At 36.8% G+C, this 25,443-nt stretch overlaps 1 protein-coding gene across 1 annotated transcript in view; it reads right to left on the bottom strand.

Moving 5' to 3' along the window:
- Positions 1–978: 978 nt before the first annotated feature.
- Positions 979–25,443, bottom strand: part of PARD3 (par-3 family cell polarity regulator) — a 432,956-nt gene continuing 408,491 nt past the window's right edge. Inside the window, 4 exon segments of the mRNA XM_027648420.1 lie at positions 979–2,945; positions 2,947–3,163; positions 6,535–6,662; positions 16,184–16,304. Coding sequence (XP_027504221.1) covers positions 2,769–2,945; positions 2,947–3,163; positions 6,535–6,662; positions 16,184–16,304 — 643 coding nt within the window. The 3' untranslated portion in view covers positions 979–2,768.

Genomic DNA, 25,443 nt, shown 5'->3' on the forward strand with positions numbered 1-25,443 from the left:
TAGAAGGGTAAACTTTAACATATGCCATTCTCACACATAAAACATCCTGTACGTCATACTTTTCCAAACACACGCCCTTTTTCCTTTATCAAAGGCCCTGTTTTGAAAAGGACTTCAACCTGTTTGCCATTCCTGTGGATGCATTTTTTTAGTGCTTGCAATTATTTGCCTGTACAAATAAATCCATAGAAACATCAAACTATGTAATCTGGGAATGCAATCAGGAGATAAGACAGTAAGGCCTGCAAAACTGCAAATGCAATTATTTCTCTACTTGCAATGCAAGCCACTACAATTTAGGTCTTCTGCAGAATTCAGCCTTTACTGTCTTTGGGCACTGCAAGCTTCCTGTCCATCTTACATCTCCTACTATTCTTCCCCTTGAGATCCCACACTAAAGTCACAGTGAATAATTTGACACTATTATTGCCATGGCAACACCTTGATGTCATGCATACACAGAATCATGATTGACATTCCTGCAGTAACCAACAAAAGGAGGAATGAGGGGAAGAGGGAGAAAACCAGACTCAGCTCCAATACTAATGGGGGAAACATAGTATCACTGGCACTATAAATATTGCTTTATTCATAAATCTGCCTTCTCCCATTTTTCACCATGTCAACATTCCTGTGAAGGGCTCCTGTCAGAGCCCAAAACACACACACAGTGTAGAGGGGTCTTCCATGCCTGGATTTGGCCAGAGCGCAGCAGGTACCCTTCTGACAGTGCTCTCCCTGGGGAGAGGACTCCATGCTACAGCATGGAAGATTTTTGCCTCAGAGGTTAGTCTTAAAAATGTGCCTTTGAAATGTCATAGGTATGGCCTAAAATAACACAAGACTTTAAACTATGTGTTTTTTACCTCTGAGGATAATCTTCAGGTGTTCAGCTGGGCTGTAAATCTTTTTTCTTTTCTGTTCTTTTTTCTGTTGTCTATACGCACTCACGGAAAGACACACGCAAACCATTAGGAATAGTATAAAATAACATCTGTTAAGTACTTTTTAAACTCAATGTATGCAGCAGTTCTTATAGGGGTCTACAGGCAATACCAAGACAAGGATGGAAACAGCCTTTTATTCTAAATTTCATATGTACATGAAAAGCCATTTTACACAGTTTTGTAAATTCTGCGTAAAAGAGCTATTGTCATCTAATGTCACTGTGCTTACACTAATAAGAACTTTTAAACATGGAGTACATTATTAACAACAAAAACTGTTAACAAACAGGCATAAAAGACACATATGTGTGCTGATATTTCACATATATTCTAGAAACAAATTGGCGCAAAAATAAAATGTGCCAGTAAAAAAAAATAGCCTTTTTTTTTTTAATCACGCAATACATGATTTTTTTTCCTGCTTTCTCTCTTTCCTTTTTGTACACAATATGCTGAGATCCATTCTCAAGCCTTTTCACATCAGGATTTGCAGGCACTTCAGCAACCCAGCTATATTTTTTACAATACATGAAGTTAAGACCAACAAACATAAAAACAGCTGCTGCAAAAGAAATTCTCATATCCCATATGCACATTCAAATATTACTCACTGCTAGAGCAATCTTTTTTGCTTTAGTTATTTTTGGATACTGACATGTTTTCAGGATGATGTGTAACAGTTTGTCTCCACTTATCTCTCATTCATATACTTAAAGGTTTGTTTTTAATGTAGCAATAACAATGAAACAATACAATATATGGAAGCACAAAGAAAATTGTCCACAAAGCTTCATGAATTCTAAGAAGGAATTCTTTATAGTGTTTTGATCCAAAGAAAACTTTGATTTCTTTGCTCTTGCTTTAAGGTACCTCCAAAATTTGCCCAAGGACAACTGTATATCAGATGACCATGGGATGATACCTTCCCTTGTTCTCTTCCTAAATACAAGTGTCATAAGACCAAATTAATTTAGAAGCACAGCAAAGCAAAACTCAGTTGTATGTTTGTTCAAAATTTCCCATCTTTAATAGAATATTAAAATATACTTGATTTGTTTGTGACTGTATAAATAATCTCTCTCTAGTTATTTCATTTGTAATGGACTGTGTATTAAGATTATAAGGCAATTGTAACAGGATGCTCAGGATAACTGAAAGCTTAATATTGTTTTCCTCATGAGGCAGGGTAAAGGCTTTTTTAGTAAGCTCAGAGCAGGGAGAGAGAGAAAAAAAAAGAGTGCATATGTGCATAATAGGAGAAGGATAGTTTTTCAGCATATAGACACTTAAATATTGATCAACAAAGACTGGTAATGACTCCACCATAAAACATACCAGAACTCTGACTGCGATCCAGAGTAGTGCTAAGCCTTATCCACTCAAAAGCAATATGTAACCCTCTTCCTGAACCAAGAGAAATAAAAAAAGGACATGTCAATGTTTCCTTCAACCTCAAATGCATTCATTTTATGCCATAAAGCTTCATGTTGGTGTAATAAGTCACTGCAAAGTAAAAGACATTACAACAAATCCTAGCAAAAAGCCATTGACAACTATTGGACTGGGCTACAGGACTCAGAAGGCAGGAGCACATTTCCGCTATGATTGTCAAATGGTGGAAGGTCCTTCCATGAATTCAACACTCGAGACAGAATGGCAAAGACATAAGGCCCATCAGCACTTTGCCCATATTTTCAAAGGCACTGAAATAGACAATGGATATATTCCTTAGTACCATCAGTTTAAAAAGTTTTCAAAATATAAGTCTTTATATGAAATTGTTCCTTATTGCATGGTAAGTTGATCTTCATTTTCTTCACCTCAAGAATAAAATGGTCTTCCCTTTTCTGGTGTTTGCAATCTGTTCAGCCTCGCTACCTGAGATGGTGAAGGCGGTACATCTTGTCTGAAAGGACCTTTAGGAGGGGTATAATTAGGGTCCTGAATTTTCTTATATGAGTCATAGTTGCTAGGCCCTTCAGAAGAAGTTTTTTTTTTTCAGTTGTTGTTCTTTCCGCCTCTGCTCTTGACGGAGCAGTTCTTGTGTTTCTAGCATTACCCTGGCATTAAAGCCATGTCCCCCCATATAGCCATTCCTTGATCCCTGGTAGCTGGAATATCTGGGATTTTCCTTCGCAGACTGGAAACCTTCTCCAGGGGAATAACTCTGGTCCCAGGAGTCTTGAGATACAGAACTGGCATTTTTTCTGCTTTGCCTGAAACAAAAAATGAAAGAGACTTTTAAGAAAAATGTTCTGGTTCCCCTTTAACTGTTATTGACAACAATCACTGGAAAGAAGGGTGCTTCTGCAATGCCATCAATTTTCCCCCCATTATTGCATTCTCCAGAAATCACATTCTCTCCTGCCCCAGAGAGGCATCTTTTGTTAAGGAGAGCATTTTCTAGAGAGTTGAACTATATTTCTAGTTCTCTACAGGAGGAATATGCTGTGAAAACCCATCCAGTGCTAAAATTACCCTCATGTTCTCAAGAAAAATGTGCTACAATCCAGTTGCAGACTAGGAAAGACCATACATGTTGCTGTGCTTCCTAAGAAGCCAGATAACAGCCAGCACTTGTAAAGTCACTCATGAAAGATCTGAATCTAGACTCACACTTGATTAAAAATGCAACGGGCAGATCCTTAAAACACTTGCTCTAACACTGCACAAGTCAGAAGATAAAGCTCTTTGCTGATAGGTAGTTACACAGTTTCTTCCTCCCATTTCCAGAACTAAGGAATTTCATGCTATCAGGACTGTTTCCCAGTCTGCTATAGTTTTCATAAAAGAAAAATCAGAGATAACCTTTTTTGTTCATTTCTTGTCTCCAGGGTGCAGATAAATAAGCCAAATACACATAGGAATTACCAATTCTTATCTCTTTTCACAATAAATCATCACATTATTTTGAAGACAGATTATGGTTTTGAAATAACTTTAATTTACTATCAAGCTACTAGATGATTGTATGAATTTAAAATAAGACAGGTGATGATAAAGTAAAATAATTTTGAGCTGCAGCAAAAGAGATATCCACTATGAGATTAAAATTAGTGTATGAGAATCAAGCAATAAAACAAAATATACTGTGACATAAATCAATAAGAAAATCATTTAATTGTTTATATGTGGTTTGGTTTTTCATGTCAACACATATGATGACGTGGACTCAGCCAACGAATATGCAGTGGAGAGACAGGATACCTGAAGAATTTTTATACCATTAGTAAATGTAAAAAGTTACCTAATGTTTTCACAATCTTCCTCCTAAAAATATCATTTGGAATTACCATATCCACCTTATTTTATAACCAATTTTGAGATCTCTAGATGAAAAATGTTATGCAGGATGAATGTAAATTATTACAGAACAAATTACAATGTAAATTCTTACGCAAATTTTTATAGCTGTTATTGGTATTCTCATATCCAACACTGCCAAAGAAACGAGGTTTCTGAGTCATGTTTTATCACTCCCTGGAACAAGAGCACATTGAACAAACCTCTGTAGGCTACGAAACTGTCAGGTTTCTGATCTAGAGCAAGATAAATTGTAAGTAGTAGAAAATTAACATGGAGTTAAACCTTGCTTTTACAGTTTCACATGGGACGAGGATGACTAGTTGAACTGATTTAATTTACTGACTGTTTTTTGGTACTTGTTCAAAATGAGTTGGCTCACTTTCCCTGTCTTTCTGGGAAGATCCTTTAAAATTGACTCAAGAGTTTATTTGCCTTCAGTACTAAAGATTTGAACATGCAAAGAGGAAAAAAAAGGAGGCTCCTAGAGACTATGCAAGATAAAAGGCAACCAAGCTCAAGAATGAAGCCAGCCACTTTAATCATTACAAAGCCATGGCTGCAACATTAAGCTTGGGACCTAAATTTCAGAGTAACAGTAAAATTTCTTTAAAGATCAGTCACAGAGTTAGGAACAGTTTGTAAAGCTGGAGAACTTGATGACCCAGCTTTTTATAGGAGTATCGTGGTATTTACAGTGCTGAACTTTAGCCCGAGGTCCTGTAATTCTGTCTGTTCTCAGCACAGCTGAAATACCATTAAATTATCATTAATTACTCAGTAACATGCATTGCTAGCTTGCCAGTCACTTCTCATGTTGAAGACGACATTGAGTAAAGTTCTCAGAAACTCTTTTCAAAACAAGCATTTCTATGATCTATTTTCCATACTTCTTGTAGATTTTTCTTCTTAGAGTTATTAATTTCTGTCACTGGAGCTTCATTGCGATTGACTTCCATCTTTTAAACGCTACCAGTGATTGAGAACAGGGAAAGCGAGTTTTAAAAATCACCATTTTAAAACTAAAAATAAACCTCCCAACTTAAAACTGGCACTAGTGTCTGTACCCTTTCACTCCACCAGTGCATTGCTGGGGCTTGCAGAACTGAAAGAGAGTTTCTCAGGAGAAACAATATGGCATTAATAGGAGTGGTCACTTCAGAAGGAAGGCAGAGACCAGAAGAAATGAGAAACTAACAACCTCAGAAAACAGTAATTTTACATTTCCCTTTCCCACCTTCCAAACTTAACAGAAAAATTCTACACTGAAAGGTGTTAAAGCATTTAAAAATCTGAAACTGTTTTATTTTCAAAGATGTTGGCAAGATAGAATGATTAGATAACTTTGCTATGAGGTTTGTATTTATTTCCAAAAAAAAAGAGTTATAATGTATCTGGTAAAACACATCTTGTCACAAGAAATTTTTTTTCCACACTATTTCCACAGAGCCACAAAAATAATACAACCTTGTTGGAAAGCAATTTGACACCAACCTCCAGTGTAAATTATTCTCCATTCAACCATTGCTGCTGATACTTCAGAATGCAGACTATTTGCATAATGCTCAACTATAGAGTTAATTTGAAATACAAGTTGGCTAAACTTCTATTAATTCTTAAAACTAAATATCGAGTAAAAGACATTTTGCCCAAACAACTAATTTAAAAAAAAATTAAGGTTTTTTAAAAATATAGGTTCGTTCAGAAAAAAAAAAATTAATTTTCAGCATTCTGTTGCTAATGACCTGGTAACTCAAAGGAAATGCATACACTGTAAACTTGAAGGCCCCTGAGTTTTTTGATAATTTTCTCAGCTCCATATTCTTTTGTTGGAGGACTCAAAATTTTTTTCCTTTTACTTTTCCCTTTGCATTAGTATCACAAAAAATAGAATTTCTTCCCAGTAAGGAATTAGGCAACAGAAAAAGAAATCATTTGACATCTCAAAAGGGGACAACTCATGTCATGCTCAAGAGACTTCTGTAATAGCAGAAAATTAAACTGGACGATGTCCCACAAAGAATAGTTTTGTTTTAATGTCTCAATTCTATTGGGTGCTGAGTGTCATCAGATCCCCCTGAAATCAGCTCTGAAGCAATTCTCCTAAAATAAACAGCTACCACATGCTCTCACTTAAGAAATTTTATGCCTCTTCCACAGTGAATACATTCCACCTTATATCAATGCTAAACAAAAGTGTCTGCACTAAGTACAACATTTTCCTTCACAAATGAAATTAGCTCCAGGCTCATGTGCACGGAATAGCTTGAGACAGTTGCCATACCTGGGTAATGAGCTGTACTGTCGCTGAGCTTGTTGGAAACTCTCTCTTTCTTCCTGCCGCTGCCGCTGCATTTGAACCTCTACTGACACGGAGTGCCTGCCACTCTGTGAGTACGTCTTGGTGCTTGGCTACAAAACAAAAATGAAAATGTCTTAAACAAAGCAGAAAAATACCCATGAAAGAGTCATCATTTAAGTTGCTGTTGTACAAATACAGTTATATCTGTTTCAACACGCAATTCGAGCAGCTCTTTCACAATAATTAGGTTAAATTCTGACCTGTAACAGTGGCCTGTGCTACAGATTTTTTTTCTGACCTACCATTTCTGAGATGTATCAGGAAAACATTGGTCCAGAATGGGTTATGCTTTTATAGTAACACTGTAATTTAAATTAAGTCAGTGGAACGGATCTTCAGACTCTGTAAATTACCCTAGCCACTGTAATGCCAAGTTTAACACCCCACTGAGAATCTGAGGGGAGGAGGGAGTACAGAAGCTCTTTTGAACCTCATCAATACACTCAAGTGATGCTCTCATTTAGTGGAAACACTCTAATTTGCTGTTGGCCCACACATGCGCTGCTTGTTTTTCTGAGATGGGGGAAACATTTTCTGATTCGATATTATCAAGTAGATAAATTCAGCAAGTCTCTTGTGGACAATCAGGACTTCTGTGTATCTAAGTAGGATCTTAACGAAGTGACAATTTGAAACTTTGAGGCCAATATTAAGAGCAAGTGAAAATGGAGGGACTTTCTGAGAATACAGAGCATTACTGGTCAAGATCTGTCAGAATGGTTGGATTCGAATTTTGGAATATGAAAAAGTTAACTTTTATTGAGATGTCACTTTTTGCTTTACATTACTACTTTCTTCATTACTACTTTGTAATTTCAAGTTGCAAAACAGAGTGTCACAAAAATCAAAGAATGCTATGGGCTTTTCTTGTTGTTTTAGTAGTAAGGTTTCACCTACAAAGAAACAAAGTATTATTTTTATGTCCTTAAAATTACTAGTTCTGTTCAAATCATGTAAGTTTAATCATGGGGAGGTTAGGGCGCATAACCACTTGTCTGAGCCTGGGACTGAAACAACTTATCTCAGACTTGCTTTTGTTAAACCACTTCTTGCCTTTTTATCTGTGCTTTTCCTCAAAACAAACATCCCTTGTTTTTTGCCATTAGAATTTCTTCAGAGAAAGAGATCATAACGGCTTACAAATATCTGCAAGATAAAAGGCTTTTCAAAAGCTTTGTACATTGAAGACAAGTTTTAGAAACTGGAAAGTTGTAATTTGTGACAGAAACGTCTTCTTTGTCTTGCTATATAGGCAAGTACCTACAGGTAACCAGAAACACAACAAATTTGAGACAGGTGTACAACTTTTAGAAACTTTGTTTTCAATGACAATACACTTCAGACAGAGCATCAGTCTCTGTTCAGAATTTAACATATACAATCTTCCCATTATGGGAAGATTACTGGACAAAAGAATCAGAATACAAAAGCATAGACTTATTTAAGAAAATCCTTAATGTAACAGTGATGTCTATTTCAGAATAGGTTTACTCTGCAAAAACACCTCAGTAAAACAGCATTTCTAAGAAAAAATGCTTTAGGGATGGTAAGATGAAGCAACAAATTGAGAAAACAGAATCGCATGTTAGCCTTGTGGGAAATTTTCTTAGAGATGAATAAGCTGTACATATGTATGTCCAAACCAACAACCCCCACAGAGATTTCCTACAATATTAGGTAAGGGCAACACACATACAGAGCAGCATTTCAGTTATTGCATATGTCAACATTTCTAACTTTCTTGACTTTATTGAGAGTCTTCTGACATTTGGTATTTTATTGAAGGGCTCAGCTTATGGAAGAGAGTGATTATCTGAAAATCGCAAGGTTTATTTGTGAATTCTCTCCTGTGTGGTTATAAGCAGCTTGCAGAGAATCAGAGGGAAACTCAGAAGTTCCCATATCAACTTCTCCATAAAGAATAAAAACATTTAAACTAAGATTTTAGAGCCAACCTCCTCATTTCATGGGTTTCACTTCAATAGCATTAGAAAGCTTGCAGCTACATTATGTCATATGCGAGAAAGTAGTTATCACAGGAAAGACATGAAATCAGAATTGCTTCTCTTTATTTGAAAAGCTTCACTTCTTTTAGTTCACTCTAAATATTAGATTAAGGAATTTTACAGTAGAGACAATGGTTAAATTACCAAACAGGTGGAGATAGGATTGAGCTGCTGCTCAATTTAGGTTTCTACAGGACAACAAAATGCATCTTTTCTAGAAAGCATGAATGCACGTACACACACACATGTCCTGAGAGATGAAGTTACCATGAAAGCCTTTACTAAAGTGACAGAGGCTTTGAAAGTCCTAATGGACTACGAATGTACTAAGATCAAACTGTGCCTTCAGAGATACTTCTTTTTAATGCACAGAGGAACCAATGAGTTAAATGGAGGCAGGGGCTATCACTCCTCTCTGCCTGCTGTAGTGCCTGCCCAGAATGATGTGATCTGAGGAGTCACGTCTGGATTCTCTGCAGTTCACAGGGAATTTCATCTAATGGGCAGCATTTGTAATTTGATGGGTCTAAAGGCAAACATCTCAAATCCATTATCTGATTTTCTGAAGGTATGAGTACTAAGAGGATTTGCAATACTCTAAAAAATCTGGAAAGGATACTTATTTAATCTGAATATTGTTCACAGCTACAATAAGCTGCTCATACAATCGAATCTACTATCTTTCAAGCATCCAAAAATATGGCAATGAGACAGAAAAATACTCCCTTTGCATGTAATCACAAATTACATAACATAACATATATACAGACAGACAGGTACATCCAAATATCTTATTAATGAAAAGGTTTTTCTTTCAATTCTTTTCATTCAAAACCCCAGTGATACCATAGTAAATGCCTATATGGTTATGATGCTATAAAGACTTAACATATTCCATTTTGGACCCTTAACTTATTCAGAAAAATGCAAATCTCCATGCAGTGATTTAACTTTTCAATATGCTGTTGATTAAATTATCTAATGCAAAAATATTTATATAATAAGCAACCTTAGTCTTCAAAAACTAATCAGTAATTTTGTCTCAATCTCCAAAGTATACATTTATACATATATATTTATATAAAATATATTCATAGATACACATCTATATACATGCCTACCCCATTTATGTCAGCATAAAATGGAGATAATTAAAAAAAAAAAAAAAGATGCACTATTTTCAGATCTTTCAACAGCAACAAAAAAACAATGTATATAACACAGTAATTTTAACACTGATATCAACACTAGGCTAAGTACAATTATAACAACCTGAAACCATCCAACAAACCTGGCAACAGCTCAGTCCTCATAGAACAGATTGATAAGAACTCTGGCCTTGCTTGCAATGAGACGTATGACAAGCACTGACCTTTTCAAATAGGATGTGGTCAAGGCCACAATAACAACCAAGGCTGCATTATACAAATAAATGTATGTTCATGTCTTCCACAACACATTTAAGTGGCAATGATAGTTCTTGCATTCAGCATTGTTAAACAATATTCAGCATGTAAAATTGTGCTTTAAGATAGATGAAATTACACAGCTCTCTTCTAAAAGAGGCATTAATTTAAAACCAGGGCTGCAAAGTTAAAAGTTTCTACTTTCTCACTTCATGCAAACAACATTTTTTCATGTCACAGAGAATGTACACTCATGGCTCATGTTGCAGTGACCACTATCAGCAGTCCAGGGTAGCATCTTTAGGGACAAAGGTCCCTCCTTTCTTTCCTACCTATACCAAGGGATGCCCACACAGCTTCTTTCCCCACAGAGTGGCATTTATGCCCACAGAGGTAGTTCTGCATGGTGGCAGCATGGATCCTGCAGGACTGGCACAGATCAAAGCTGCCACAGAATTAAGGAGAGGACATCATGAGGGTGATCCAGAGCACTGGGTCTTCAGGGAGATCCAACCAGTTCAGGTGATAGGAAATCCAAAAGTTGAGGTGACAAACCTATCTGACAGCCTTAAGACACAGGTACAAGCTGGGAGAAACACTTATTCCAACTCATAGAACTCTTTTGTGTTGACAAAGAAATAGTTAATAGGGAGATTAGTAAGGATCAAGTCTCTTAGTATTTTCCCACTTGTTAAAAAAGGACTGTTATTTAATATTAAAATAAATTAACTAATTGTTTTTTCGAGATTAAGCACTGTGTTTAACCAAGAGGTTTCAGGTTCACCTGGGAAGTTGGCAGACACAAGGCCCTCCAAAAGTCCATGGTTCTTATAGTTCAGTGCTAATTAGAAATAGATAAGATTAAATGACCTTGCCTGCTTTATGTGTAAATGTACTTGGCACAGATGACAGACAATCCAGTAACCATGTATATCAAAATTCAGAGCGATAAAAAACATCCAGTGTTTCTGGGAGATGTCCTTGAAAACTATTTTTACTTTGATTTTTGTTTATGTTGCTATGGTGAACAGAACATATAGCAATATGTCTTTTAAAAGTTGCCAGCAGGTGTGCGTATTAATTCAAACACCACATAATAAGAAAATCCCAACCCTTTCTGTGCCTTTCTATGGTGTCTATGTAGGAAGCTGAGCAGTGTGGTATGGGACAAAGATTTCTGTTCTCTGTATAGGAGCAGGAGAAAGAAAATCTTCAGAATAGTAGAAACAAACCACTAAGCCCTGAAATTCTGCCAGAGATATTACATGCATTGTACACCTGTGAGCTATAAATATGTTTGTTTACTAACCAAAATGCCTTAATTTCTTTTTAAAATCTTCTATCTTCATTTTTTTATTTCAAATAAATTACGACATTGAAGCTAGTGGGAAAAAATATTAAAATATAAAACGTTAAGAGTCTCAATCTTAAAAAAAATGCTGGTATTTTATGAAATCCTTTGCAGGTTTGAAACAGAATGGATATTATCTACACAGCTGAAGAGGAACTACCTGTGGAGAGGCTGCCCTGCATAACTTTGATGTCCTCTCTGAAACAAACTGGGGTAGGAGAAACTGCAATTTTGCTCCTAAGGTATTTGTGAACTGCAATGTTCCATCAGATATTGCCTAATATTTTGCATAAAATATCCTAAAAGAGACTATTGAAATGCACTAATAATAGAAAGAATTAATATAATATTTCTCTTTCTCATTAATGTGTTGAGTAATTCTACATAACTTACAGCCTGATATAAACTTTACAATGTGTGTATTTAATGTAGCCTGTTATTATTTTTTTCCAGGTAATATTAATATGCACTTGAAGTTACAGCAATAAAAATCAGGTTTGTTTTTCTTAAAGAATTTTAAGTTATTAGAATTCATTATGGTTTTGAGTAGGTCAAGGACTTGAATATAGGAATAAGAAACAAGCATCATAAACAGATAAGAAAGAATTTTTTTCCCATAAGTCTCTTAGAGACAAGATCTATACACCAACAAAAAGCTGAAAAAAACCAAGCACAGTCCCTAAATTTTCTGAGCCTTTATTTATTAGGCCATGCATAAGTATATTATTAGGACTCTTAGAGTCTTTCCACCATGAAAATCATGCAATTATTTACCTTTCCCAAATTTGTGCATATGATTAAAGCTATACTCAGATGAGTCCGGCATCATATTTATTTTGACCCAGTTAGCTGTTATCTTTAGAAAATAAAACATCTTTTTATTTGACTCCTAAATATTTAGAGTTTGCTCAGCTGCTCTCTCAATGTCAGTTTTTTCCTATCATTCAAATAGATCCACGATGACTGGAGATGAATGTACTTGTGAATGGAATTTGCCACTTTCCATTTTCAGCACCAATTACTTTATCAAATTTGAAGACATAAACCACTAACTTTTGTCCCTCCTGCATCTTTGTGGGGTTTTTTGATCATTTGTGCTTCAACAAGCAGGACAGGCAAGCAGCTGTAGTAGTTTCCATGGATTTAAAATGCTTCTTTGTAAAATTGGATTGTTCACTTCTATAACATTTAGGGCTATAGTGCAGTGGTTCTATTATGGAAGGTGTGTGGGGGGAGGGTCTGTTAATCAAGATGTGACTAGGCAAAAATACAAGATATAGAACAAATTACAACAAAAATCCCCGCAAGCCTGGGACTGGTACAAGGAAGGACAAACCTCAGCAGACCTAACACAACCCAGAAAAGCCCAGAAACCAGAGGCTCAGCTTTGGTACCGAACAGAAAAATCAGCCCCAAAAGAATCCTGCATTGGAATAAAAATGTCACAGCAACAGCAAGGGCCTTAAATATTAGTACACATAACTGTAATCCCATGCAATTCTACATACCCAGATACATGTCTGCAAACTCTGACTGGAATTAACACCAGCAGGATTAAAATGGATTAATCATATTTTATTTTATTTTTATTTCCATGCAGCATCAGGCCTATAGTATTGCCCTTGAAAGCCTCTTGTATGTTATTTTTTGAAACACACACACACACGTGAGCACGCACACACACAAAAAAAGCAAAGCCATATAAGAGCAAAAAACCTTTATGAAGCATGAGAAAGTTATCTTAAAATAAACAAAGGTAAAAATCTTTTCCATAAAGCTTTGAATCAACTGTAGAACCACTGGATTTCAGAGATGGCTCAGTATTGCAACATTTAGGCAGTTATTTAAACCCTAACAGCGTGTCATTCAAATGGCCTTGAGCAGAAATGTTACGCTGTTTAATAGACGGTGTCATCTCATTCCAGTGCTATCACTTTTTGTGTCTGTTAAGCTGCCTGATGCAGTGTGAACACTCACAGGCAGTCAAGTATTTTGTTTACTGGCAGGGCAAACACAGCCGGGCAAAAAGTCTGGCTGTGCTGCTCGTCTACGGAGAAATGACCTTCACCTGATGGGCACATGCAGGAAGGGAAGGGGCCAGGCACCAGTGATGTTGCCACAGAGCCAATGTGATGTAGTGCTCCATGGTACAGAGATCTGCCTCCAACCCATGGAGGAGACTGAAGGTATCTGTCACAGGTAACTGTACTCTGTGTCACAGGTCATTAATAGTCTGGGATGGAGATTGGAGTTGGAGAGGTTCACAGGATCGTTTTGATAATATATTAGTGGGTTTCTGAGCTATTGAGCTCCTCTGAATATCCTCAGAGCTGCCAGATTTCCATCAGCATCCATTACTTACACTGCAAACTTCATTTATATTTCCTTAAAGTAACCAACAGTCCCACATCACATCAGCACTTTGTTCCCTATCCTCATCTCTCCCATCAGCTTTTTAAATGAGAAATGCAAACTACTTATCACCTAGCTCACAGTTCTCAGAGAGTGGGTTTTTCCTCTTTCTGTCCAAACCAGGTCAGAGTTGGCTGCTGTCATGCGGCTCTGAGGCTTCTCTGAATATAAAGTTCTTTAGTTTATGTAGGCTGCACAACCCATCTCCCTCAGGTGAAAACACACTTTTCAACAATGGTCTACATACAGGTGCACTTTGCACTGCTGTGGTTTGGAACCAACAGCTTACAGATGGATTGAAAAGACAGCAATGCATGTATTTAAGTATTTTCCTGCATACATACTATAAACCACTTTTGCATTTTTTTGTGTCATTGGTATTTAATAATACATCTGGATCTATTTTGTGAGTGTGTCTTAAGAAAGTCCATCATTTTAGATTAATATGTTAAAGTAGTACACACTCCTTAAGAGAGAAGGTTATGGCTCTTTAACACTGAAATGACTATGAAGTGCTGAAATGGATGAGATCATTGCTTTATCCTTTCCAGGCATTGTGATCTTGAAAGGCTGGAGTACATGATGGAAAAATAAAATTATAATTCAAATAGACTCTGGGCCAATTTTTTTTAAAGTACTTATCTAAAATAAAACATTTGGTCACCTATGTATTTAAAAACAGAGCAGCTCCTACAAAAGCAACAATAAGCTCCAGAATTAATATTAATACATTAAACTGAATTAGTCACTTTGAGCTCATTTGCATGATCTGTAGAAGGGGAGTAAACAGAGAAATCCCATTTGTTTGAGTAAGAGAAAAAAGAAAGGTCAGTGTTCTGACCCACAATTTAGGAAATTATTCCATTCCTAAGGTAATCAGTCTGTCATCCAAATAATTCCCTTCACTCACTACAAGAAACATTAATAAAAGCCAACTTGACTGCCTAAAGTTGCTATGGCATTTAGATATACAACAATTTGGCCCATGACCTTCAGTAGGTAAGTTCCCAAGTCTTCAAGAGTGCAAGTTTTCTCATACACTGTTTTCCCAAGAATGTTGCTCAAATCTCTCATTTAGAGAGTGAACAGTAGTTGATATGCATAATAGAAAGTATCTCTACTATAGCCCAAATTTACCCCAAAACTGCTAAACTATCACAATATCTTCCCCACATTAAATAGAAAACCTCTGGTCATAAAGAAAATGTTTATATTAATTTTTCAATTTCAGACAAAGTTAGAGGTTTTCTAAAACAGGAAAAGAGAAGCCTATATCCTGATACTGTATGTTAAGCAATATTAAGTCATTTAGGGACACATTTACCTTTGTTCCTCTCCATGCTGCATGTCAAAAATATCACAGGTTCAAGTTGGTGAGTTTAAGATGGTCAAGGACACAAAGACCCAACAAAAACCAAAAAATAGTCTTCCACATCCACCACAACAGGCAAACAGAGATGACATGCATTAGGATGTTATCTAAGTATGTTGCCTAGGTTGTTCTCATTGACTTCATACACAGAGATGGCTCTTCAGCTAAGAGTCTTCCCACCTCGTTCTCGTGTGCATTGCAATGCTAAGTAACAATAACCCATCACCTACACCCGCTTTGGAGGAAGCTGTGAGAGTTACTACTGTTGTCATCATACAGTTCTCACTTTTTTGGGGACACAAGCAAGTTGTTCACTGTCTTTATCATAGAATTTTCAACAAAATTAGAGTATTTGTCACATGTTTAAAAGATCCTAATTTAGGATATATAATTTATTAAAAGGCAACGCTGATTCATTCAATTATGTTAAACAAGATAAGCACATGAATTTACATAATTGTAAATTCATAGATTTACAATATTAGATCAGACTGAACAGGATTTAAATGATCAATTAGGATGTATATCTCGATACAGAACCGTCTTGGCTAATGTAAGTGGCAAAGGGCTACTATTGAAAAGTGTGCATATCCCTCCTTTTTTACTGTGAAAAGACATAGCTCTGCCTTTTATGAAAATAATCATGCTGATATTGTTTCAGAGAAAATACCATTTACAAGGTTACATGTTCTCTCTAAATTATTTATTGTTAGTATGCATTTTATTCTGATTTTCCTTGAAAATTCCAGATTAATTGATATCGCCTCTGAGGCAAAAAAATTCAAGTAATAACTCACAGAGTCAAGGGTCTAAACACAGAGCAAATAATGCTATCTGCATACATGACAGATGGCTGAAGAAGTTTAGAAATGAAATAAACATCAATGAACCGAAAACAGGGATAACAGCAAGGGCAGAAGTGTGGAGACAGAGGACCGACCCTGTCTTCTCTGTCTGCTCCCAACCGGCTCAGAAACAGCACCAGTCAGCCAACCTTCCCAGATTTGACAGGCTCCACACTTACCCACGGCTGCTCAAAACTGTAAGTACGTCTCCTGTCCTCTACATCCTCGTCTTGCTTTGCTTGCTGAAACTCTTGTCTCAGGCGCTGTATCCGGTCGTGGTTGTTTGGGGTCGACCTGTTGCTAAAAGAGAGAGGATGGAAATGATCAATACACTTGGGAACCGCCACCTGTGACTGAGACTTCTTAACATGGCACTGCTACTACAGCACAGGACTACAGACTCAGAGATAATTTACAAGCATTTAGTACAAATATCTTTAGTTTTTAAAAGATTATTAATGTTGTTTGACTTATAAAGAAACTTCTGATGTTGTAAGGATAAGACAAATGAGGATATTTCTAAAAATCATCCAAAGTTGTTGGTGTCTCTTTAGTATATATCAGTCCTGGAAATGAAGAGGAATAGACGCACTAGTGTCAGACGTAACATAACAGGAAATTAAAAGTCCTAGTGATCTCTGTTACTGAATAAACATGAAAGATACTTTCCCCTAATCAATAAACTGTAGGTAGTACTGTCAGATCTTTATTCACATCAAATTAATTACAATGTTTGAAGGCTCTACCTATATAAAATTTGGTTATTTTCCCCAATCAATAAGAGCCTGTCATCCCTTAGTTCTGTTTTTAACAAGTCTTTTAAATTGATCAGTCTGAAACCATTAAAAGGCTCGGGGGCCAGTAGCAAGCAATCCATTTGACAGTGCCCTAGGCAGGAATGCATCCGGGCAGCAAGGGAGTGCTGGCCTCAGCCCCACAGACCTTGGCTGAGCAGGGCTCAGACCCTGAGGTACCACTACAAACCAGCACACCCAGAACCTTGAACCCTTGAAAACCATCGATTTTTCACAGTGTCTGGTAATCCACTCTTCACAGCTCAGGTGTATGTGAAATCACAATGAAAAATGCACAGGAATGGCTTATTTCAGGGAGCAGGGGGGAAATGGATATTTATTAATTACGTTGACGTTTCTCCAGCTCTGCAGCTCCCACCTGACCTCTACAACCCCACTGTATTTCAAACATGTTAATGTGGGAATCACAGGAAGCCTGACAAACAAATAGGTTATATCAAGACTAACCAGAAGCACTTTAATATTTTATTATGGACTCCTTGTGCTCTGCATTTCATTGTTTGTTTCAAAAGAGCTGATGAAGAATGGACAGCTATTACTTTGTTTCAAAAGAGGAGTCTGCAGAGAGACAATGGAAAGCAATTCCATAGATTTCTGTTCTTGGACACAGGGTACAATAAAACAGTGAATTTATACCCCATGTCTTCTCTCGTATAAAAAGAGACAGTTCTAGACTCCATTTGTGGCTGTTTTCGGTGTCTTATGGGACTAGTAGGTGTAGGGGATTGGAGGTTTTAGATGTTTGTTACCTCCCACTCTTTTCAGTGCCATTAAATAGAGTTTATCAGGGCTTGGTTGGCCAGACAGAAAAACTAGTATGGCTCTAGCAAAGGCTAAGTTTTAAAAGGTTTGGGTTGATTATTTTTTCTTTGTTGACACCAAAGGCAAAGAAAAGGAAGGAATTTAGAGAAGTGTTTTTTTTCATGCTGCCCCCCCCCCCCCCCCCGATGAGAGCTTTAAGAAATGCTTTATTTGTAGAGTAAGACAACTTCTATGTGCAAATTACCCTTTTGAAAAGTACAATTAAGAGAAAGCTTTATTTAGAACAGGTGGAAATGAAACACTGGTAGTTTCAAAATTTCCACACCATTGTACATGTGTTGCTAATTTTATTTCCTTAATTCAATTTAATTTTGTGAAAGAGCTTATCTCCATTTACAGTTTTATATTATGTAAATTTATTCCTTATTGTCAAATTCTGCCCAGCTTTAGTATGCAGACCCTTGGTTTTTTTTCCCCATGCATTGCTATACACTGCACACTGTAAATGGATTCATCAAAATCCAGTACATGACGTACAAACTACTTTTAAACGGTCTGTTGGTTTTTAAAACGGGCATTGTTAATCCAACAAACAAGTAGTCCAATGCTTTCTACACAGACAAGTGTTTTCTGCACAATAAATTGCACTTAAATGTAGCAAAATACAGTAAGTATTAGTATTTCAGGTATAATAATATATGTTTGAAAGAGAAATGCTGTTGAATTTCAGTGTAAAAATTACTAGAGAAGCAACATAGACGGACACCTTGACGTAGTCAAGATAATGGGTAAATAATCAAGATTCTTTCGAACTCTAAGGGATTACAATGCAAGAGTGGCACTGAAGCAGCTATGCAAAGGCAAACAGAAGGTAAACCCCCAAAGTACTGCACTAAATCCTGTGCATTACACAGAACAGACATACTGTACCAGCCCCAAAATGGGTTGCTGGAAGGGTTATTATTATGAGGACTTCTCCACATTTAGTGATAGATATTCAATGAAACAATTACATCAAAAGAGGAATAGCAAACAAATGCAGTGTCCATGCCATGAAGCCAAAATGTATGTCTTTTCCTGAACAGCAAAGGCATGAATTTGACACTCTTTACACTGCAGAGATGGAATAACAAAGGACAAGGAGGATCCTGGGATTTATGATTAACTTGTCTCCAGACCTAAGAACTTATTCAAATGACAAAAAAAAAAAAAAAAAAAAAAAAGAAAGAGAAAGAGAAAGAAAAGAAAAAAAGAAGTCAAGCTGATTTAAGAAAAGTTATTCAAAGTTATTAAAGGTTTGATAATGGCAGAAGAGATAAATCTTTTAACAATATTTCTATTTTATCTGAAAAGCAAGGGACATGACCCAAATTTAGAAAATTGCAAAAGAAGTGAATTATGAAAAGGACTATTTCACAGAAAAGCAAGAGCAAAAATTAGAAAAAGGCACTTCTGTATCCACTCAAATTTCTTTGTGCTCAAAATGTCTGGGAGAAACAGAAAGTGACTTCAAATCAGTTATTCTGTAATAATAAAAAAATTACATATTTTCATTTAGAAGAGGGAAAGAGAAAAGGCAGGCAGCTAAGGAGGGGCTAAGATACTTTTCTTAAAAGATTAATCGAGGGTTTAGACTATATCTCAGATTGGCATCCTTTTGCTTCCATTTTCATTTCAACCTTATTCTGGTTCTCTAGGTCAAATTACAGCTGCCCTAACCTTCTCACCAGCCAGGGTTTGCACATCTCTGTCCTGGCCTGCCATGCTGTCTCCTGTTTCTTTTCATGCCTCTCTTTATCCAGTTACTTTCATCATCAGTGCTTTTTTGCTATGTTTTCTATGTCTCCCTCTGCACTCGCCCTGCACTCAGGGAACACTTGGTACCCCCTCTTGATATTTCATTCAACTTCCAATTAGTACTTTCAGAAGGAGAGAAATGCAAAAATCATAATCACAATAAAAAACTGTTAGAATTAAAATTTTGGAGTCAACAGTGCAAACCTAACTTCATTCCTCTTCAGGTCCTGAGATATTCTGCTCTATCTACAACTCTTTATGGAAGTCCCATCATTATCCCTTGGGACAGAGCTAAACAAATTATATCTTGTGAGAAGTGTCCTTAGCCAGTCTAAAGCAAATTGACTTATTGGATGAATTGACCCAAGAGAGGTAGGGTCATATCAACAGAATATCAGGGTGCAGCTGCAGGTGTTCCTGCTGCTTAAATTCCCTTTTGTAGATGTATGGTGCAAGTCCTCAAAAGCTCAGTTTAAAAGTGCCATGTTTTGTTTGAGTCTTCCGTTCAAATGAACCAAAAATCTGAAGGCAGATCCACCTCAAATAATTCAAGACTACTAGCAGGAAGAAAGGAATGTAACTTGAAATCCATCCAAAGTCTATTGAAGATTTGACCTATGCTAGCTTTAAACTTTTTAGCAAAACTGGAATTACAACTCTACAGTAACCACAGCTTGCCCAGACAGCGCTTCCTATGCCTACTTAATAACAGAATGCCTGTGAATTTACAGAAGACAATTAGCACCTCCTAGCATCAGATGCCAGTGACGCTCTTCTATCAAAGTGCTCGCAATATTAAATGTTCCTAAAAGAAATAAAAATCGAGGAAAGGCTTTTAGGGCCAAAGTTTACTCGGGTTGCAAAGCGGCTGGGCTTTCTTGTGTCACAGCTCTACTTGGCACCCCATTGCCTTCCATCTGCAGATGGCACATTTCACAATCAGTTATTTTGTGAGAGCTGCTTTAAAACACACCACCACTAGCGTGGGCTAAAAAGTGCAACTATAAGCAAGGCTTAGATAGGCCAGACCTGTCACATATTTCCAGAAGCAAACAGTTGCAGCAATGACCATCAGAGTCGCAGATCATTAAGCAATGTCTTAGTGTGATGTCATGCACTGGTGTGCAGAGTTGTATTCCTTTCAAAACAGACAGATTTTCAAGTGTGATAAAGTAGATACAAACATGCTACGGAACAGGGATGAATGAAGCTTTGGAAAAAAAATTATTGGCCTGAAAAAGCATGGAAAAGGGTCTTAACAACATCACCAGGCAGTTGCAACATGACTGGAATAACCAAAAGGTTAGTAAACAAACAAGAGTTCTTTACACCTTGAAATCTTTTATCATTTGAGCTGCCAGGACCTCACTGTCCTAAGGAGTTGCTTAGATCTCTGGATAGCAGTTATAAAACACAGATGGATTCTTATTTGCTTCAAGCTGGTAAATAACTATCACCCATTTCTATAATACAAATTCCTTTTCATTTGGCCAGATTACTTGTGTCATTAAAAATCAAGAGCTGGATTTGAATCTACCTCTATATTTACACATAGAGAGGAGAAGCTAAAGAGTTTATTTCTATTCTGCTGAGGACTGACAATGTCCTCACTCTGGTGGCCATTCCGTAGGTGGCAGCACATATCCTCACCAAAGTTCAGAACAAACTGAGCCTCTACAAAATTGGCCCCTTTCTTCAATGCTTGAGCAGGAACAGCCCAACAGAAAGCAGAGTGGTGATAATGTAACATAAAAACTTCTGCTACATTTACTGAAACTCGAGCAGCCTCTCACCACAGCATTTAAGCCCAAGCAGATGGATTTGTCTGTTTCAGATGGCCCTTGAGGGTGAATAAGCAGAAACTGTCAAGTTGTTTCAAAAAGTCACGGACATGAAACAAAATGAAAGTATGCCCTTTACCAGCCTTAAAGTTATCACCATATTCCAACGCACAGTCTGCTGGTTTGTTCACTTTAAACAGATTTGTTAATCATCAGTGACACAGATGACTGTGCCCACACACAGGGGGCCGATGAGGGCTGAGCAGCAACAGAGTTTGCACCATCTCCTTCCTGCCACAAGCTTGCCAGAGCACGTTGGTCTTTTCCTATTATTTTGTTCTATGGTTTATTTTTTGACTTCTAAATACCACTCCTCAAGCTTAAATTAGTGTAACCAATTTGGCTGGTCCTCTCCTTCCAGTGTGCCCCACATATGGTCCTTCTCTGAGACATCAGGGAATAGATTTTTCATGAACACATGGATATTAACACATATAGACATGGACACAAACAGGAGCAACCATGGATGGCAGGCGCTGTATAAAAGAGCTGTTGCATGATTACCGAATTGCTACAGTCACTCTGAGAAAAAAATGAGCTGAGCAACAGATCAAATTTGTTAGACTACAAATGTACCTGTAACAGGGTTGCATCCTGGAAAGAGGCATAGAAAGGCTTATCCCACACTACTTTTGTTTTTCTTAAATGTCAAAGAATTTATTGAGAATAAGGCATAAAAAGGTAGGGGAGAGGTGTTAAAAACCAAAAAAAATGTATCAATTAAAAAACTCCAAATAAAAATAGCTTCTCTGCACAAGCTTCATTAAGTTTTATCAGCTAGTATCTTGGGTTTTTACACTCAAACCACAGGTCATAAATTCACAGTAAATCCCCCATATGTTCACCAAACACCTGAATTCAATTTCTCTTCTAGTTGTAAGAAACGGAATGTGCTGCTCAAATTAATTATGCATGCAAAGTTAGTTTCTAACAAGGGCAGCTTCTCGCATGCTGAAGGGTATGCATCCTATCTGAATTTTTTTCCCCCAGATCTCTTTCAATCTTGGCTTATTTCTACTGTTCACAAGGTTATAAAAATCATCCTCTCTTGCCATTTTGTATTTGCTAAATGAACACAGAGCATTATATATCCTTTAAAGTCTGCAGATTTGAAAGGCAGTTAAATTCAGGGATTGGCTTAATGTGACAAGCAAGATATAACATGTTACCTGTACACATACCTACATACTTCAGCGTAGTAATTCCATCAAAACAGGATTTAAACTTTAGGATTTATGTCAATATGTATGCATGTGAAATCAGCTCATTGGGAATTTTTATGTCATTCCAGTTTACTTTCTCAGTGGTAGTTATCAACTGCAATACCATAAAGAAGTTACCCAAGTCCCCAAATGCACTTGCTTTCTTCAGTGAATAAAATTAATTTTCAGATTTTGACATTGTGTTTTGATGATCATTTTACACTATTTCAACAGAGTAAATAACTAAAAATTAAGAAGATACACCTCTCTTCTCTGGGTTGAAAAGGTAACCTCGAATGCTCTAAACTCAGCACTTGCTTCTGATGTGATGGCCATAAACAACGTGAAGAGGTGGAGCTGATGGGGAGGTCACTTCACCACAACAGTCTCTTCAAACTTTCCAGGCTAGATTTCACTTTGAGTCCCTCTGTGGCCCTTCTGTAGCAGGGCCATCATTTTACAACCAGTGAAATCTGAAGAATGCACCCAAGACCCTTTTTATTGCCACCATCACTCTTCCTTATTAGCCTGTCAGAGCCTGCACACCGGAGACAGAAATCCAGTCTTACTTTTCAGTGGAATTCTTCTACTAAAAGGAAAAGCAGAGATTTTAGGAGCTTGCTATAAACATCTGAAAACAGATACTCAGCTACTGGGTTATCACAGAGTCTATGCCTTACTTTAGAACTGTTAGATTTTGCAGGTATAAGCCAAGCCAATTTTCAGCCACACACAACTTGTTACAGCTGTTGTTATAGGGTATTGCATTTTCTGAGTCAGGGAACAACAACAACAAAAAAATAAGAACAGGAAAAGAAAAAAGAGAATACCACATGTAACTGAAAAAAAAATACAAAATATCTCACTGTGGATTTCTCATGAAGGTGTTAAAGAAATAGCAGAAGTACACATGGAAAGATTTAATTAATCAGGAAAAAAAAAAAGAAAAGGAAAAAATACCAGTGATCAAGCAAAGGAGGAATTTGCATTTTGATTCTAAATTAAATACAAAATTAATTCAAAGTCAGGTGGGGCAAAATGGGCTCTGACCTGCTAAGAATCTTCCTATTCTAACTGGTGCAGACAATGATGGCTCCAATGCTGTTAGGTCTGATGAACATCCACAATTAGGCATCACAGGCTATTTTGTGTCAATGTGAGGATTGCCTGGCACGGTAATACAAAGACATTTAACAAAGACCACAGAGAAGAAATCCTCTCCTGGACCTAGCTGGCCATTCCTGTGCCAGCAGAAGGGATCATCTGGAAGATCCCTAGCAGGCTTCAGGCCATGTCAGCCTTTGTTTCAGTTTAAGCTAATCCAGCTGCTTTGCTAGAAACCGCTTAGTGAGAACTCCCTCTGCTCTGCTCTCTGGAGGAGACATGGGGGCAGAATTCTTCATCAGAGGGGCAGCAAGGAGCAGCTAGAGAGCAGTCACTTCTCAAAGCACGGCAGAGATCTCCAAGAAGGAACATCTGTCTGTAGCCAGCACCACCTGTGAGGTGTGAATGTTGTGATGTAAGTATAACCCAGCTCATTCCAGCACACCTTGCACAACTCAGCTTCTACTCAGCTTTTGCTCTGTGGTGACCTTATGTTTTAAACCATAAAATCTGCTTCAGAGCCCAACTGTAGCCAACAATGGAGTGGAGAAAAACCATGTGTCTTTTCATGGGAAGAGTCTATCAAAATTAAAACAGAGAGAAAAAATAAGATCCTCATTGCACCATTTGATTTGCAGGATGCATCAAAAGTGATATTCAAATTATTCAAATGTTTCAAATTTTTGAATTTGAAAAAAGATTAGAAAAAAAAAGTTATTCAAATAGCACACTGTTACACTATACTTGTAAATGGTGAAATTTAGCAGTCTTACAATGCAAACCCCCACTTCCTTAAAAGTACTTAGGTCTTGCTTAATTCCTTGACATAAGTTATACTGGAAAACCCCAAAACATTTGACGATTTGTTTCGCTATAATCACAGAAAACACTGAGCAAACAAGTACCAGGGTGTTGCAACTAGCAAAACAAAATAGAATGTTTCTGACTCTAGTGAACACTTGCTCTCAATAAAAATGACATCTTATTTTAAAGTATTAATTAAACTCCAGTATCAAGGAGTACATCGCCAGACAAACACTGATATATGGACTAAAACATCTCTTTAAAATGCCTGAACATTAAAAAAAGATAATACATTACACCAAGTTCAAATCCCGTCCACTGTCCTTACCAGCTGCTAACATAATTATAACTATTTCTATACTTTGATGGGGGGGCTATTGCATTATAAATTTCCAAATAATATTTTGATTGATTTTACATTATATCTTACTCTAACTATAGGCTAATTTCCAAGTACAAAATGAGAAGTTGTCCATCAAAAACAAACAAACAAAAATGACTTGGCCTAAGGATACCAAGGCTAGGTCAAAGCTTGACACAGTTTCCAAAATCTGAAGCTTAAGGAGAGCCTCTTTGATAGGAGCATCAGTACTAGATCAGAAATTCTATATAAAACATGGAGAAATGTGAGATCCTTGTTTTATTTTTCACACTGAATTATTTGCAACCTCTAAATAAAACTTTAAATCTGACCTTACTGTTAAGCATTTCATCATTCACTGCCTTTGCATACATTATGACTCAACCAAGAAAAAAATGAAATCAAAGCTAAGATTGATTACTTGAATTGATGCCTAAATTCACATGACTGTTGCCTTCTTATGAAGTTGATCACTAAGATTTATACTGATTAGCACAAAAACTAATTAAGATTTTTTAATTAAATATTATATGCATATGGAGATAAAAAACCCAACTTAGTATGATATTTTGCAAAACAACTGATTTCTGGATAAATCCTTTCAGCATTTTATCTCAAAGATGAAGATTTTAATAAATAAATGTTTTAATCATGCTTTACCACCACAGCGTCTTGATTAACTTTAAAACTGGAAATTGACATAAAATTACAGTCATAGTCAAAAAAATAATCAATTCCAGATAAGGACAGAAA

This window comes from Corapipo altera, unplaced genomic scaffold (assembly GCF_003945725.1).
Source record: "Corapipo altera isolate COAL_440 unplaced genomic scaffold, ASM394572v1 47, whole genome shotgun sequence".
NCBI classification, from domain to species: domain Eukaryota; kingdom Metazoa; phylum Chordata; class Aves; order Passeriformes; family Pipridae; genus Corapipo; species Corapipo altera.